At 43.0% G+C, this 18,468-nt stretch overlaps 1 protein-coding gene across 1 annotated transcript in view; it reads right to left on the bottom strand.

The window, feature by feature from the left end:
- Positions 1 to 18,468, bottom strand: part of LOC120914024 (ficolin-1-B-like) — a 59,103-nt gene that overhangs the window by 14,784 nt on the left and 25,851 nt on the right. Inside the window, exon 5 of the mRNA XM_040324453.1 lies at positions 3,336 to 3,463. Within this exon, the coding sequence (XP_040180387.1) occupies positions 3,336 to 3,463 (128 nt within the window). The remainder of the gene's footprint in view (positions 1 to 3,335; positions 3,464 to 18,468) is intronic.

Genomic DNA, 18,468 nt, shown 5'->3' with positions numbered 1-18,468 from the left:
TGTGGTTGGCATTTGTTAAAGAGGAAGTAAACCCTGATGGGTTTTACTTTCTCTTTTGCTCACTGCAAACCCTGCAAATTAAAAGCATCTGAGAAGAAATGTCTGCGGCCAGAGTGGGACACGAGTACGGATTTGCGGGCTTCGATCTAAGGTAAGTAATGCATAATGAGCTAGTATGCTAATAATACTAGCTCATTATGGCTTTGTCTTGCAGGGTTTTTTTTTTTTTTAATAGAGGGTTTACAACTGTTTTAAGGAGGGATTGGCTCCCTCCAGGCATACCTGCTCTTTATTTATCTGCTCCTATATACAGTGAGGAAAATAAGTATTTGAACACCCTGCTATTTTGCAAGTTCTCCCACTTGGAAATCATGGAGGGGTCTGAAATTGTCATCGTAGGTGCATGTCCACTGTGAGAGACATAATCAAAAAAAAAAATCCAGAAATCACAATTTATGATTTTTTAACTATTTATTTGTATGATACAGCTGCAAATAAGTATTTGAACACCTGTCTATCAGCTAGAATTCTGACCCTCAAAGACCTGTTAGTCTGCCTTTAAAATGTCCACCTCCACTCCATTTATTATCCTAAATTAGATGCACCTGTTTGAGGTCATTAGCTGCATAAAGACACCTGTCCACCCCATACAATCAGTAAGAATCCAACTACTAACATGGCCAAGACCAAAGAGCTGTCCAAAGACACTAGAGACAAAATTGTACACCTCCACAAGGCTGGAAAGGGCTACGGGGAAATTGCCAAGCAGCTTGGTGAAAAAAGGTCCACTGTTGGAGCAATCATTATAAAATGGAAGAAGCTAAACATGACTGTCAATCTCCCTCGGACTGGGGCTCCATGCAAAATCTCACCTCGTGGGGTCTCAATGATCCTAAGAAAGGTAAGAAATCAGCCCAGGACTACACGGGAGGAATGGTCAATGACCTGAAAAGAGCTGGGACCACCGTTTCCAAGGTTACTGTTGGTAATACACTAAGACGTCATGGTTTGAAATCATGCATGGCACGGAAGGTTCCCCTGCTTAAACCAGCACATGTCAAGGCCCGTCTTAAGTTTGCCAATGACCATTTGGATGATCCAGAGGAGTCATGGGAGAAAGTCATGTGGTCAGATGAGACCAAAATAGAACTTTTTGGTCATAATTCCACTAACCGTGTTTGGAGGAAGAAGAATGATGAGTACCATCCCTAGAACACCATCCCTACTGTGAAGCATGGGGGTGGTAGCATCATGCTTTGGGGGTGTTTTTCTGCACATGGGACAGGGCGACTGCACTGTATTAAGGAGAGGATGACCGGGGCCATGTATTGCGAGATTTTGGGCAACAACCTCCTTCCCTCAGTTAGAGCTTTGAAGATGGGTCGAGGCTGGGTCTTCCAACATGACAAGGACCCGAAGCACACAGCCAGGATAACCAAGGAGTGGCTCTGTAAGAAGCATATCAAGGTTCTGGCGTGGCCTAGCCAGTCTCCAGACCTAAACCCAATAGAGAATCTTTGGAGGGAGCTCAAACTCCGTGTTTCTCAGCGACAGCCCAGAAACCTGACTGATCTAGAGAAGATCTGTGTGGAGGAGTGGGCCAAAATCCCTCCTCCAGTGTGTGCAAACCTGGTGAAAAACTACAAGAAACGTTTGACCTCTGTAATTGCAAACAAAGGCTATTGTACCAAATATTAACATTGATTTTCTCAGGTGTTCAAATACTTATTTGCAGCTGTATCATACAAATAAATAGTTAAAAAAATCATACATTGTGATTTCTGGATTTTTTTTTTTTTATTATGTCTCTCACAGTGGACATGCACCTACGATAACAATTTCAGACCCCTCCATGATTTCCAAGTGGGAGAACTTGCAAAATAGCAGGGTGTTCAAATACTTATTTTCCTCACTGTATGCTCCAATACAATAGCAAGCTGACTTGACCTTCATCTTCTCCAGATCTCTGTGATACACACCCGGCCCTGGGACACGCTTGACGGTACACCTACCACAAGTGGTTTTAAACCTATTTACCTTCACCGCTGGTACCCCTCAAATTGGCTTCTTCCACGCTGCTCCTGGCGGTTCCTTTCTGGTCCCTGCCTACTATCAGTTAGGTCCTAGGGCCCTAAAGCTTTGAATATTTCTTACAGTCACCACAGATCCTCACCTTGCTGGGGGCATCTTTACCACCTCACACCCCGCGTGAGATCCCTTTTTCTCCACGTTGGGCTCAGGCTCCCCCAAGGAGTGAATTTGTGTGCACAGACCAAAATCTCCGGACGAAGCTACCACGAGTAGCGAAACTAGTAGAGATCCTGATCTATATGACCCCGTCCGCCTCATCGCTGCCCGCAGATTAGGGCTTGTATACAATCTCTATGATGTGTTGGCTGGTCGTATAATCTATCTGTTTTACATTACTACTGTTGTAATTTTAAAATATTGTGTACTCCTTAATCCCCTTATGCTATGTTTATTTTTTAATAAATTGAACTTTTTTACCTTTACTATACTCTTCTGTATAACTGATTTACCTAGTACCGATACAGTCCACCAGCCCCCACCCACTCCCTTTGACTTCTTTGGGTCTCTGGGGTCCCAACAAACTCTATCTTTATTCTCCAGATCTCATCGCCCAGACATTGCAGCCATTGTCGGCTCTCTCTCTTCTCCCCTGCTGCTGTGGAGATCACGTGACTGCTCCCTGAGAATAGGTAAGTATAAGCATCTTCATTCTACAGGGTAGTTAGAATATGAGTTAAAAGAGTGGTGGGAGCAGTTTTAAACTCTAATATATATATATATATATATATATATATATAGTAATTTTTCTTTTAATTAAAGGACTTGTCAAAAAGTGTGTATGAATGTTTATTAGGCATTTAATTCTTGCAGTGCAGGAGGAGCTTAGTTTTAAGGGACAGCTTCACCTTTAGTGATGTCATAGTAGGAGAACTGAGAGAGCTGGAATCTGGACACCTTGATTTACCTTCTCAGCCTGCCTCCCTCAAATCCTACAGGATTAAGAATTCTGAAAGTCATAGAATAATTTTAATGAAACATGAAAACTAAGCTGGCAAAACAAATTTAGTGTGATAACAGTGTGGAAAATAGTATCCTAATTTCCATTAACAATTTAATTACACCAGCTTTACAGCAAAGTGCCTCTGGAAACTATATTTCAGGTTTGGCAAATAGGCTCTTTTTAATCGCCCATTGTACATCAAAATGTGTTTCTTAACATAGTCAAGCCTGCTTCCCACAGAATGGTGAACCCAAGTCATATGTGACATACAAAGTAAAAGTTTCCATATGAAAGTGGCACTTACTGTCCATCCTCCTCCATCGCTCTCCATATCACAAAATACCATAAGAGGGATACCGTCTGATGGGTGAACTGTGTACCAGCCGCTCAAAGATTGACCCTGGTCCAGTAACTGCTTGCAGTCTTGGGCAGCTGGAGAACAGTAACAATTAGGTTGTAGCGTGTTATAAACTGGTGAATGTCAGAAAATCTTTGTCTTGAAGGACAAAATATTATTTTATTGAAAAGGCTTTTATATATACAGTGTGTGTATGTGTGTATATATATATATATATATATATATATATATATATATATATATATATATATATATATATATATATATATATATATATATATATATATATATATATATATATATATATATATATATATATATATATATATATATATATATGTATGTATACAGCCCTGGCCAATAGTTTTGAGAATGGCACAAATATAAATTTTCACAATGTCTGCTGCCTCAATTTTTATGATGGCAATTTGCATACACTCCAGAATGTTATGAAGAGTGATCAGATGAATTGCAATTAATTCCACTGCATTTCAGCCCTGCCACAAAAAGGACCAGCTGACATCATGTCAGTGATTCTCTCATTAACACAGGTGTCAGTGTTGATGAGGACAAGGCTGGAAATCACTCTGTAATGCTGATTGAGTTAGAATAACAGGCTGGAACCTTTAATAGGATAGTAGTGCTTGAGATTCTTCCTCTGTTAGGCTGGGTTCACACTACTACACTACTTTCATCCTACTTTGCTCTGTGTTCAATGTTTCCCTATGAGAGAGTCTTGTAGCGTCCTACACAAGTCAGTCCGACTTTGAAAATGATCCCTGTACTACTTTTGGTCCTACATTGATCCTACTTCAGGCCCATTGAATATCATTGAAGTCGGACCAAAGTAGTATCCTGTTCATGAAAGTAGGATGGATGTAGGACCAATGTAGGATAAATGTAGGACCAATGTAGCAGAGCAAAGTAGGATCAAAGTAGTGTAGTAGTGTGAACCCAGCCTTAACCATGGTTACTTGCAAGGAAACGCATGCAGTCATCATTGCTTCGCACAAAAAGGTATTCACAGACAAGTATATTGCTGCTACTAAGGCCTCATACACATTGTACAAAAATCAGAAGGGAAAAGTCTAAAGACGAGCTGTCTGTGGATTTTCAGATAGTTCGTACGGTGCATTCGACAGACGATTTTACTTTTACACCAGACAAAAGCTGGATGTGCAAATCAAATTTTTGTCTGATGTGACCTCAACGTCTGATTTTCTGATGGTCAGTACAGAAATCCGTCACACAAAATTCGAAAGTACAAGAGTTTCGTCTTGTAAACTACTGTTCATAATCTAGAATTATCATTCGTGACACGGCAATTGATGAAAGGTCGAAATTCTCATCTTCTTTAAGGGATAATAATGAAGCTGCTTTGCATGTAGTTATGCCAAACGTATTTTAAAAGGCCTTTGTTTTGTAAGATCTGAAAATCGCATGTAGCGCTACCCCCTCAGGAGCCGCTGGTTAGATTTGGGAGCTACTCTCACTAAGTTGTCCACCCCCTCTAAGTGGCTCGAACCCTCCCTTGGCACACCTGACAGATGTCACGGTATTGTGTCCCCTACTTGGCTGGGGCCACAATAGCACACATGGATCATGCAATAACAAAACAGTAATGCTGTTACCTTCGTCAGATTTGCAGCTTCCTGAAGTAAACACACTTCAAACAAGTAGTTTAGTAAAGCAAAAATGTAACTTTACTTAATATGCAGCATACAAGGGGAAAACAGGTTAAACAGCAGGTTATACACACATATATGAATAAGAATGACTCTGCAAGGGCCCTTTGCAAGGGTCGATAAACAGAGGAAGAAAGTGAACCCAAACCAACAGGGCAATGTTATTAAATGACTAGATTGCTATAGTAAGTCTAAGCTCGCGAGCTACCCCTAGTGGGCAGTTCCGTCAAACGCAAGTGCAAGTGCCTGGCCAGGCCTATCTCAATTAGCTTCAAAGTGTTCTTCAAAGACGAAGTCTATGGTGAAACGTTGGTGCACTTAGTTTTATTTGTAATCCAAATGGGTAAAAGGTAAAACTTAGTCAAAGGGGTATGAAGAAATACAAGTACTAAAGGACCGATTGTCCCGCCCGTACCCGCCAACTCTTCTAACGTAACGTGTCAGACTTCAGGCCTTCCAGATAAGTCAGTAAACAACACGTGGCTCCTGCCTAGGAAGTCCTATACTTTATAGGCTGGGCAACAATTAAGTTTGGGCAGGTGCCCTCTCACCCGAACGAGGCTCAGCCCCCCTGAGGCCTTTGATAAAGACGTAACGGTAGATCGGCATCCAGCCTTCCGCAATCACAACCGTCCGCTGGCGAGTTCCCTCTGGTTCCTTGGAAGCAAGAACCGGAGTCACTTTGTCCCTCTCCTTTTTCTGGGTAACCAGTACTTCAATGGATCTAGGCCCAGGCTTCAGGCCTAATTCTTCAGCTGAAGTGCTCTCCGCAGAGGGAGATATGCAGGTCCCAAGAGAGCGAAGTCAGCTCCTCCCTGTCTTTAAATAACCTCCCCCATAAGTCTGTGCGGAGGTGTCATGCGCTCCAATAATGCTGGGCATTGTGGGAAGTATAGTCTGTTCCTAAACCATAGAATATCCAGGCTCAAACTTACCGACCAATCAGCAACCAACCAAATTCCCCTGTCTAACTGGTGCGTTAAAAACAGAGGCTTAGTTGCACACATCTGCAAATGCATGTGTAAGCTGCAGGCCCCGTCAAGGCGCTCTGTGTAAACTGCAGTCCTAACTGCAACATTGCATTTTATGTCTCCTCAGTGGGAGCACATGACTGCTGATGGATAGATAAGGGGCAGGTGACTGGAGGAGCCCAGCCCTCAATAAAGGGGCAGGAACACACTGCACACTAAGCACATGGAAGCAAAGGTGCTAGTGCGTTGCCTGACCACAATGACAAAAATTCAACAAACAATAGTCACTGCCCCTACCTATGAATGGTATAATAAGGAGCGCTGGAATGGGCGTATAAACATACAAAAACATAGAATATCCAGGCTCAAACTTACCGACCAATCAGCAACCAACCAAATTCCCCTGTCTAACTGGTGCGTTAAAAACAGAGGCTTAGTTGCACACATCTGCAAATGCATGTGTAAGCTGCAGGCCCCGTCAAGGCGCTCTGTGTAAACTGCAGTCCTAACTGCAACATTGCATTTTATGTCTCCTCAGTGGGAGCACATGACTGCTGATGGATAGATAAGGGGCAGGTGACTGGAGGAGCCCAGCCCTCAATAAAGGGGCAGGAACACACTGCACACTAAGCACATGGTAGTCTGTTCCTACTAAGTGTCAATGGAGTCCATATCTCCCGGTACTTCTGATCCCACAATGCATAACTTTTAAAAACATATCAACTTTTATACACAGAAGTGGCTGGAGCTCCGATGGGGATTCAGGCTATCAATAGTCCCTGATAGGATGACCCCACTACACTTGAATTAGCGCTCACCAAACTTCTACTAACATGAAATTAGCAGAAGGAGCCCAAAGGGTGGCTCTTAAGAAATTAACTACCTCTTTATACTCTCATAGTACGTCACAATTTGCAGATAGTTAGTAGACATGTGCACACTGAAATATTTCATTTTGAAATTTATTTAGTTACTCCCGAAATTTCTTTTTTTTTTATTTCGTTTTTCGTTAGAAATTTAATTCGAAAATCCAAATGAATTAAGGTTGAATCTGCTATTGAATACCTCTGGTGTCTGTCGAATGTTCAAAGAAGATTCGACTGAGCAGCGAAACTGTACGTCGAATCGTACATTTCCGGTCGAATGTTCCACCTACAAGCTATAGAAGAATTCTAATGTTGTATGACTAGTAAAAATTATATTTATTAATTATTATTACTAGTCAACCAACATTAGAATTTTTCTATAGCCTATGGGCCGAGCATTTGACCAGAAATGTAAGATTGCTCTGTCGAATCTTTTTTGAACATTCGCCAGACACCTTAAAGAAGTTGTAAAGGAAAACATTTTTTTTGCTAAAAATTACTGTTTACAGGGTATAGAGACATAATAGTTAACTAATTCCTTTTAAAAATTATTAAAAATAGATAAAAATCAATCATATAATGTACCTACAGTTTCAGTTTCGTTTTTGCATGCTGTTTCCTGCTTATGTGATGTACAGAGAAACAGAGCCAATACAGGGCAGTGATGGTTTGTAAAACGAAACTGATTGGTGTTCAGGGGTTTTGGACACACAGTAATCACACCTCCTTGACACACCTCCTTCACACAGAGAGAAAGCTCCCATGACTTTTTTCATTAGGAAACAGACAACCAAGAAGTGTTCAGAACAGAGAAGGATTACAGCAACATCAGAGCAAAAACGAACAATGAGGACATGAAACCAGGACTGCAGTAAGGTAAAGGAAGCTATTTAGCTAAGAAAAAAAATTCCTTTAGTGACCCTTTAAACCTTCAATGACAGATTCAACGTTTGTATGTTTGTATGTTTTTCGATGCTTTGTCGAATCTTCGTCATTCATGTTGAATTGTCAAGTTAGTTCTAGCTATTTTACTGCTCCTCCTCTTTGGTTCCAACAGCTAATAACATTCATCATCATCATTATTTTTATTTTACTTCCCCCACCCAATTCCAACAGCGATCTTTTCTCTCTATAATGTCGAATCTTTTCTCTCTATAATGTCGAATCTTTTCTCTCTATAATGTCAAATCTTTTCTCTCTATGTAGAATAATCTTGGACTAATAGGCACATTCTACTGACGAAAACGAAAATAAACAAATGCTTTATGTCGGATCTTTCGGTTTTCGTATTCTGCACTTTCGTTTTCGTTTGTTAAAACAATAACGAAAATAGCTGAAATTCGGACAAAAATGTATTCGGACGAAAACGAATGCACATGTCTAATAGTTAGTATGCTAGACAAAATCCTGCACATGCCCTTTTGACAAAAATCAGATGCTCATCCAACAATCAGACCGTGTGTACGATTTATAAGATCATCAATAACTTCAAGGAGAGAGGTTCAATTGTTGTAAAGAAGGCTTCAGGGCACCCAAGAATGTCCAGCAAGCACCAGGACCATAGCTTACAATTGATTCAGCTGTGGGATCGGGGCACCACCAGTGCAGAGCTTGTTTAGGAATAGCAGCAGGCAGGTGTAAGACGAAGACTTTTGGAGGGTGGCCTGGTGTCAAGAAGGGCAGCAAAGAAGCCACTTCCCTCCAGGAATCCCCTTTCCCATTGTTTGGGGCATCCGGAAAAAAATCTTGTATGGAGAAGAAGAGGTGAGAGCATCCATCAGTCCTGTGTCATGCCAATAGTAAGGTATCCTGAGACCATTCATGTGTGGGGTTGCTTCTCAGCCAAGGGAGTGGGCTCACTTTTGCCTAAGAACACAGTCATGAATAAAGAATGGTACAAAAACATCCTCCGAGAGAAACTTCTCCCAACCATCCAAGAAAAGTTTGGTGATGAACAATGCCTTTTCCAGCATGATGGAGCACCTTTCCATAAGGCAAAAGTAATAGCTAAGTGGCTTTGGGAACAAAACATTGACATTTTGGGTCCATGGCCAGGAAACTCCCCAGACCTTAATCCCATTGAGAACTGGTCAATCTTCAAGAGGCAGGTGAACAAAAAAAAAACACAAATTCTGGCAAACTCCAAGCATTTATTATACAAGAATAGGCTGCCATCAGTCAGGATGTAGCCCAGAAGTTAATTGACAGCATGCCAGGGCGAATTGCAGAGGTCTTGAAAAAGAAGAGTCAACACTGCAAATATTGACTCTTTGCATAAACTTCATTTAATTGTCAATAAAAGCCTTTGACACTTATATAATGCTTGTAATTATACTTCCGCATACCATAGTAACATCGGACAAAAAATCAAAAAACACTGAAGCAGCAGACTTTGTGAAAATTTATATTTGTGTCATTGTCAAAACTTTTGGCCAGTATCTCACAAAAGTGAGTACACACCTCACATTTTTGTAAATATTTTATTATATCTTTTCATGTGACGACACTGAAGAAATTACACTTTTCTACAATGTAAAGTAGTGAGTGTACAGCGATTAATGTCTAAACTGCTGGCAACAAATGTGAGTACACCCCTAAGTGAAAATGGCCAAATTGGGCCCAAAGTGTCAATATTTTGTGTGGCCACCATTATTTTCCAACACTGCCTTAACCCTCTTGGGCATGGAGTTCACCAGAGCTTCACAGGTTGCCCCTGGAGTCCTCTTCCACTTCTCCATGACGACATCACAGAGCTGGTGGATGTTTGAGACCTTGCGCTCCTTCACCTTCCGTTTAAAGGATGCCCCACAGATGCTCAATAGGGTTTAGGTCTGGAGACATCCTTGGCCAGTCCATCACCTTTACTCTCAGCGTCTTTAGCAAGGCAGTGGTCGTCTTGAAGTGCTCTCCGCAGAGGGAGATATGCAGGTACCAAGAGAGCGAAGTCAGCTCCTCCCTGTCTTTAAATAACCTCCCCCATAAGTCTGTGCGGAGGTGTCATGTGCTCCAATAATGCTGGGCATTGTGGGAAGTATAGTCTGTTCCTACTAAGTGTCAATGGAGTCCATATCTCCCGGTACTTCTGATCCCACAATGCATAACTTTTAAAAACATATCAACTTTTATACACAGAAGTGGCTGGAGCTCCGATGGGGATTCAGGCTATCAATAGTCCCTGATAGGATGACCCCACTACACTTGAATTAGCGCTCACCAAACTTCTACTAACATGAAATTAGCAGAAGGAGCCCAAAGGGTGGCTCTTAAGAAATTAACTACCTCTTTATACTCTCATAGTACGTCACAATTTGCAGATAGTTAGTAGACATGTGCACACTGAAATATTTCATTTTGAAATTTATTTAGTTACTCCCGAAATTTCTTTTTTTTTTATTTCGTTTTTCGTTAGAAATTTAATTCGAAAATCCAAATGAATTAAGGTTGAATCTGCTATTGAATACCTCTGGTGTCTGTCGAATGTTCAAAGAAGATTCGACTGAGCAGCGAAACTGTACGTCGAATCGTACATTTCCGGTCGAATGTTCCACCTACAAGCTATAGAAGAATTCTAATGTTGTATGACTAGTAAAAATTATATTTATTAATTATTATTACTAGTCAACCAACATTAGAATTTTTCTATAGCCTATGGGCCGAGCATTTGACCAGAAATGTAAGATTGCTCTGTCGAATCTTTTTTGAACATTCGCCAGACACCTTAAAGAAGTTGTAAAGGAAAACATTTTTTTTGCTAAAAATTACTGTTTACAGGGTATAGAGACATAATAGTTAACTAATTCCTTTTAAAAATTATTAAAAATAGATAAAAATCAATCATATAATGTACCTACAGTTTCAGTTTCGTTTTTGCATGCTGTTTCCTGCTTATGTGATGTACAGAGAAACAGAGCCAATACAGGGAAGTGATGGTTTGTAAAACGAAACTGATTGGTGTTCAGGGGTTTTGGACACACAGTAATCACACCTCCTTGACACACCTCCTTCACACAGAGAGAAAGCTCCCATGACTTTTTTCATTAGGAAACAGACAACCAAGAAGTGTTCAGAACAGAGAAGGATTACAGCAACATCAGAGCAAAAACGAACAATGAGGACATGAAACCAGGACTGCAGTAAGGTAAAGGAAGCTATTTAGCTAAGAAAAAAAATTCCTTTAGTGACCCTTTAAACCTTCAATGACAGATTCAACGTTTGTATGTTTGTATGTTTTTCGATGCTTTGTCGAATCTTCGTCATTCATGTTGAATTGTCAAGTTAGTTCTAGCTATTTTACTGCTCCTCCTCTTTGGTTCCAACAGCTAATAACATTCATCATCATCATTATTTTTATTTTACTTCCCCCACCCAATTCCAACAGCGATCTTTTCTCTCTATAATGTCGAATCTTTTCTCTCTATAATGTCGAATCTTTTCTCTCTATAATGTCAAATCTTTTCTCTCTATGTAGAATAATCTTGGACTAATAGGCACATTCTACTGACGAAAACGAAAATAAACAAATGCTTTATGTCGGATCTTTCGGTTTTCGTATTCTGCACTTTCGTTTTCGTTTGTTAAAACAATAACGAAAATAGCTGAAATTCGGACAAAAATGTATTCGGACGAAAACGAATGCACATGTCTAATAGTTAGTATGCTAGACAAAATCCTGCACATGCCCTTTTGACAAAAATCAGATGCTCATCCAACAATCAGACCGTGTGTACGATTTATAAGATCATCAATAACTTCAAGGAGAGAGGTTCAATTGTTGTAAAGAAGGCTTCAGGGCACCCAAGAATGTCCAGCAAGCACCAGGACCATAGCTTACAATTGATTCAGCTGTGGGATCGGGGCACCACCAGTGCAGAGCTTGTTTAGGAATAGCAGCAGGCAGGTGTAAGACGAAGACTTTTGGAGGGTGGCCTGGTGTCAAGAAGGGCAGCAAAGAAGCCACTTCCCTCCAGGAATCCCCTTTCCCATTGTTTGGGGCATCCGGAAAAAAATCTTGTATGGAGAAGAAGAGGTGAGAGCATCCATCAGTCCTGTGTCATGCCAATAGTAAGGTATCCTGAGACCATTCATGTGTGGGGTTGCTTCTCAGCCAAGGGAGTGGGCTCACTTTTGCCTAAGAACACAGTCATGAATAAAGAATGGTACAAAAACATCCTCCGAGAGAAACTTCTCCCAACCATCCAAGAAAAGTTTGGTGATGAACAATGCCTTTTCCAGCATGATGGAGCACCTTTCCATAAGGCAAAAGTAATAGCTAAGTGGCTTTGGGAACAAAACATTGACATTTTGGGTCCATGGCCAGGAAACTCCCCAGACCTTAATCCCATTGAGAACTGGTCAATCTTCAAGAGGCAGGTGAACAAAAAAAAAACACAAATTCTGGCAAACTCCAAGCATTTATTATACAAGAATAGGCTGCCATCAGTCAGGATGTAGCCCAGAAGTTAATTGACAGCATGCCAGGGCGAATTGCAGAGGTCTTGAAAAAGAAGAGTCAACACTGCAAATATTGACTCTTTGCATAAACTTCATTTAATTGTCAATAAAAGCCTTTGACACTTATATAATGCTTGTAATTATACTTCCGCATACTATAGTAACATCTGACAAAAAATCAAAAAACACTGAAGCAGCAGACTTTGTGAAAATTTATATTTGTGTCATTGTCAAATCTTTTGGCCAGTATCTCACAAAAGTGAGTACACACCTCACATTTTTGTAAATATTTTATTATATCTTTTCATGTGACGACACTGAAGAAATTACACTTTTCTACAATGTAAAGTAGTGAGTGTACAGCGATTAATGTCTAAACTGCTGGCAACAAATGTGAGTACACCCCTAAGTGAAAATGGCCAAATTGGGCCCAAAGTGTCAATATTTTGTGTGGCCACCAATATTTTCCAACACTGCCTTAACCCTCTTGGGCATGGAGTTCACCAGAGCTGGTTGCCCCTGGAGTCACAGGTTGCCCCTGGAGTCCTCTTCCACTTCTCCATGACGACATCACAGAGCTGGTGGATGTTTGAGACCTTGCGCTCCTTCACCTTCCGTTTAAAGGATGCCCCACAGATGCTCAATAGGGTTTAGGTCTGGAGACATCCTTGGCCAGTCCATCACCTTTACTCTCAGCTTCTTTAGCAAGGCAGTGGTCGTCTTGGAGGTGTGTTTGGGGTCGTTATCATGTTGGAATGCTGCCCTGCAGCCCAGTCTTTGAAGGGAGGGGATCATGCTCTGCTTCAGTATGTCACATACATGTTGGTATTCATGGTTCTCTCAATGAATTGTAGCTCCCCAGTGCCAGCGGCACTCATGCAGCCCCAGACAATGACACCCCCAACATCATGATTGACTGTAGGCACTTGTCTTTGTACTCCTCACCTGGTTACCGCTACACACACTTGACACCATCTGAACCAAATAAGTTTATCTTGGTCTCATCAGACCACATGATATGGTTGCAGTAATCCGTATTTATGGAGCCACCTGGAGGCTGTCTTTTTACTATGGCCCGGGTCTGAAGTAGTTAATGACTGTGTGTCGAGTTATTTTGAGGGGGCAGCAAATTTACACTGTTATACAAGCTGTACACTCACTACTATACATTGTAGCCAGGCCCGGATTTCCCACAAGGCCACAGAGGCCAGGCCTCGGGGGGCCGGGAGCCTAGGGGCGGCAGCGACATGGAGTCCCCCGATGGCCAGTTAAGAGCGGTAAGTTGCTTTCTGTAATTCGCTCGATCGTTAACAAGTGATTGCGGCGATGTCGCCTAAATCACTTGTAAAATGTGTGCTGCCGTCCTTCCTCCCCTCCCCCCCCACATACCTCTTTCTACTGGCTCTTTGGGACTCCGTCCTCCCTCAGGCTGCCGAGTCTGTCTCCTGTGACTGTCCTTTCCGCTGATGTACACAGTGAGAGGGGTGAGCTGTGCTCTTCCCATCTCAGCTGTGACAGGAGTTCTAGCACAGTGCTAGGAATCCTGTTTTGGAGGTGACAGGGTCAATAAAGAGAACCTGTCACCTCCACTTGCTATCACACAGGGAGTTGTTTTCTCCTGTGTGATAGCAATAAAGTTAAGTGAAATTTTTTTTTATAAAAAAATAAGAAATAATTAAATTATTAAAATAAAAAAGTAATAAAAAATTAAAGAATAAGAAAAACTATATTAAAAATAATAAGAAAATTATGCAAAAAGAAAAAAGTAAATGTAACGGCTACCCACTGGTAGTGAGGGGTATCGGCCGTTGGAGACGTCCTTTTCCCTGGCAAGCTGCGATATGCAGGTACCGCCGGTATATCCCATCGAACGCCCTTCCAAGAAACGAGACGTGCTACGTTTGCAGAGTCAAGCAGACTGACTTTATTTGGCATATTTCACCTGCTTATATCTGCTTACAACTGTTACAAGAACAATGCCATCTCTTTGAATTAATCACTTGGCCAGTTTCTAGCCGCTTCGGCACCTCACCCCACTTAACATTTCCTGGCCAGGCACATAGAATTCAATTAACCTTTAAAACAATTATCACTCACACATAATCCCCATCAGCATACACCTCACAGGGGGCTGTTTACCTGCACACAAAAGAGGGTTCATTATCTATGCGAAGGGAACATTAGCATTCCAGCAATGAAAAGATACTTGTCCAATTAACTCTTTGTGCTCAGAATACAATGTGGTAAATCCAACTGTAACAAGTCCTGCAGTTATTATCAATGTCCAGGCAGAATAGTCCATAATCCGTTACACTGCCCCCCTTTTGTGGAACACTCCGGCAGACCCGGATTGATCCTTTTCGGATCAACTTGGGGATGTCCGGTCTGCTGTTAGGGTAAAAGTTCCGTTTGCCTGGACAGTCCGTCGGCCTTCCCATTGGCTTACCAGGTCGGTAGCTGATGGTGACGGTGAATAATAGAATTCAGTTCTGGAACAGTCACTTGCTTTGCTCTCTCAATGGCTCCCAAAACCTGTTGCTGATGCTCTTGGGACAGATACGGCACCACCTGGATGCAAATCCCATTTAATCTTTTGACAATTTCCGCCTGTTTGTGCATTTCAATGTTCAAGCCACGGGACATCTCATAATACATGACATAGTGTCGTTGCATCTCTGATTTCTCACTGGCCAACTTGTCACATTCCCATTTTAGACTGTGATATTGTGCCGGATCTACAGTACATGTCGGGGAAGGTAGTCTTACCCGGTTCTCAGCAGCAAGCGGGTTGATTCCAGCAACGCGGGTGGTCCCGGGACAAGCAGCAGCAGGTGTAGGTAAATAAGCCGAAGTCAGAGGGCCAATGTCGTTGCCCAGCACCACCTCGGCAGGTAGGTTGTCCATGATACCAACTGTGGTCTTTCCTGACCCGGCTCCCCAGTCTAAGTGCACCCGGGTGGTGGGTACGCGAAATACAGCACCTCCTGCGACCCGGACGGCAACTGTGCGAGTGGACACGTTCTCTGGCTTTACCAGATGTTTTTGAATCAGAGTGATAGTAGTCCCGGAATCTCTTAAGCCTTGTGCTACTTGTCCATTCACTCGTACCTCCTGACGGTGATGCTGACGGTTATCCGGAGAGGCCGCTTGTATTGGGTCTGCCTCATACCAAATTCCCAGACATTCCTCAGGGCCCCCCTCGGTCTCCAGGCAGTGGGCCGCAGAGGGACGTGATGGAGTGACCTCTGTGTTGGGTGTTGTGCGTCTCCAGTTATTTGTAGCTCTCAAAGGGCAATAACGAGCAATATGTCCCGTGTCGCTGCAGTGATGGCACGTCACCCTAGGCGAATCCCGGGGGTAGTTGCTAGGCCCCTGAGGACGTGGTGGGACTGGAGCCCGAAACTCTGGGCGTGGGGTGACGGTTAGAGTACGCGGTTCTACCTTCTGAGCCAGCCGCGTCGTACCCTGGCTTACTTTCCTTGTCTCCGCGTACTCATCTGCTAGCCGAGCCGCCTCGTTTAAGTTAGCGGGCCGGCGATCTCGTACCCAGTCTTGTATGTCTGCGGCCAGGTCTTGGAAGAAATGTTCCATTAGGAACAGCTGCAATACTTCCTCCCCGGTGTTGGCCTTGCACCCTTGGACCCAAAGGGATGCCACCCTTTGTAACTGGTTGGCCCATTCCATGTGGGAGTCCACAGCCATCTTCTTGGACTCCCGGAAGCGCCGGCGGTAGGCTTCTGGCGTTACGGCATATCGGGTTAGCAGCGCCTTTTTAACTTGCTGATATTGTAAAATATCCTCTGGAGCGAGAGCCCGAAAGGCTTCGTTGGCTTTGCCCGACAATTTCCCCGACAAAATAGTGACCCATTGGTCTGGTGGTACCTGGTGTAGTGAGCACTGTCTCTCAAAGTCCGCCAAATATCCATCGATTTCCTCCTCACTTTCTACAAAAGCTTTAAATGCAGTGAACGGTATTTTCTTTCCTGTAGCAGCAGGTGGGGGGGTAGGAACTGCAGGTGTAATGGGCTGTCTCGCTCTTACCAGTTCCAGTTCTTGTCCCCTCTTCGTTTGTATCTCCTCCCTTGCTTCCCGGAACAGCTGGTTGATTAGTTCCACGGACGTTTCTGGATACAAGGATAATCTCCGCTGTACAATCCCAGTAATTACATCTTCCTCGCTGAAAGGTGCAAGGGGCTCCGTTCCTTCCATGGATCCATCCATTTCGTCCAGCTCCAGCAGTTCAGCTATCAGCTCCCTCCGTGGTCTGTTGCTGGCGCTCCTACCACGAATCTCCAATAGATCTTTCAGTGTGGATCTTTTCAGCCTGGCGTACTGCGACTCCATTCAGAACTTGCTCTTTGGATAAAAGGACCATCCCACCACTGCCAACCAATGTAACGGCTACCCACTGGTAGTGAGGGGTATCGGCCGTTGGAGACGTCCTTTTCCCTGGCAAGCTGCGATATGCAGGTACCGCCGGTATATCCCATCGAACGCCCTTCCAAGAAACGAGACGTGCTACGTTTGCAGAGTCAAGCAGACTGACTTTATTTGGCATATTTCACCTGCTTATATCTGCTTACAACTGTTACAAGAACAATGCCATCTCCTTGAATTAATCACTTGGCCAGTTTCTAGCCGCTTCGGCACCTCACCCCACTTAACATTTCCTGGCCAGGCACATAGAATTCAATTAACCTTTAAAACAATTATCACTCACACATAATCCCCATCAGCATACACCTCACAGGGGGCTGTTTACCTGCACACAAAAGAGGGTTCATTATCTATGCGAAGGGAACATTAGCATTCCAGCAATGAAAAGATACTTGTCCAATTAACCCTTTGTGCTCAGAATACAATGTGGTAAATCCAACTGTAACAAGTCCTGCAGTTATTATCAATGTCCAGGCAGAATAGTCCATAATCCGTTACAGTAAACAACAAATTACAAAATAAAAAAAAGTGATAAAGTAAAAAAAGAAACAAAAAATATTTGAACTAACCGTGCCGCCCCTGCCATCCGGTTGCCATTCTCTGTTGATTTGGGGGGGGGGGGGGATGGTTCATTTGGCGGGGAGGGGGTGCATCGCAGAACCTGGAATTGGGGCGGCAGGGAGAGCAAATCTGGCCCTGATTGTAGCAAAGTGTAATTTCTTCAGTGTTGTAACATGAAAAGTAGGGATGGGCCGAACACCCCCCTGGTTTGGTTCACACATGCGAACAGATAAAAAATTTGTGTGAACACCATTAAAGGGGAGTTCCAGGCCTTTTTTTATGTTTATTAAAAGTCAGAAGCTACAAAAAGTGTAGCTGCAGGCATTTAATAGCAGACACTCACCTGCTCCACGATCCAGCGACGTGCCGGCTGGAGCTCCGCTCCTCTCCCTTTCTCCGGCCGGCGTCTCCATTCCTAGTGTGGGCACCCGGCTGTGACAGCTTTCGGGTTCACAGCCAGGCACTCACTGTGAATGCGTAAGCCGCGCTGCACTCTGTGAGTGGTCAGAAGATCACCTGAGACCTGTCACGTATCCCAGGCGATCGCCTACAGGGAGGGGCCGCCGTAGGCGATATGACGTATCGCCTAAGCGGTCCCTGGGTGTAAGAAGGAAGTGGGAAAGGAAGTCCCACTCCTACTGAAGCCCCCACTCCCCCCCCCCAAAAAAATGACATGCCAAATGTGGCATGTAAGGGGGCAAGGAGTGGATTAAGCGGAAGTTCCACTTTTGGGTGGAACTCTGCTTTAAAGTCTATGGGACACGAACGTGAAAAATCAAGTGTGTTAATTTTGAAGGCTTATATGCAAGTTATTGCCATAAAAAGTGTTTGGGGACCCGGGTACTGCCCCAGGGGACATGTACAGGTATCAATGCAAAAATAAGTTTTTAAAACTGCATTTTTTTTGAGGAGCAGTGACTTTAAGAATGCTTAAAGTTAAACAATAAGGCCTCATGCACACTGGACGTTAAATTAACGTTATAAAAACGCCAGTAGCTTTGCAGTGAGTTTCAACTTTTTTTCAACATTTTTGCAATAGCTTTTTTTATCGTTTTTCCGCGTTCTCGTTTTTTTTTTTAAGAAATTATTTTTTTCAATGGATCGAAAA

Source organism: Rana temporaria, chromosome 9, assembly GCF_905171775.1.
Source record: "Rana temporaria chromosome 9, aRanTem1.1, whole genome shotgun sequence".
Classification (NCBI taxonomy): domain Eukaryota; kingdom Metazoa; phylum Chordata; class Amphibia; order Anura; family Ranidae; genus Rana; species Rana temporaria.
This window is presented reverse-complemented; position numbering and strand designations above follow the sequence as displayed.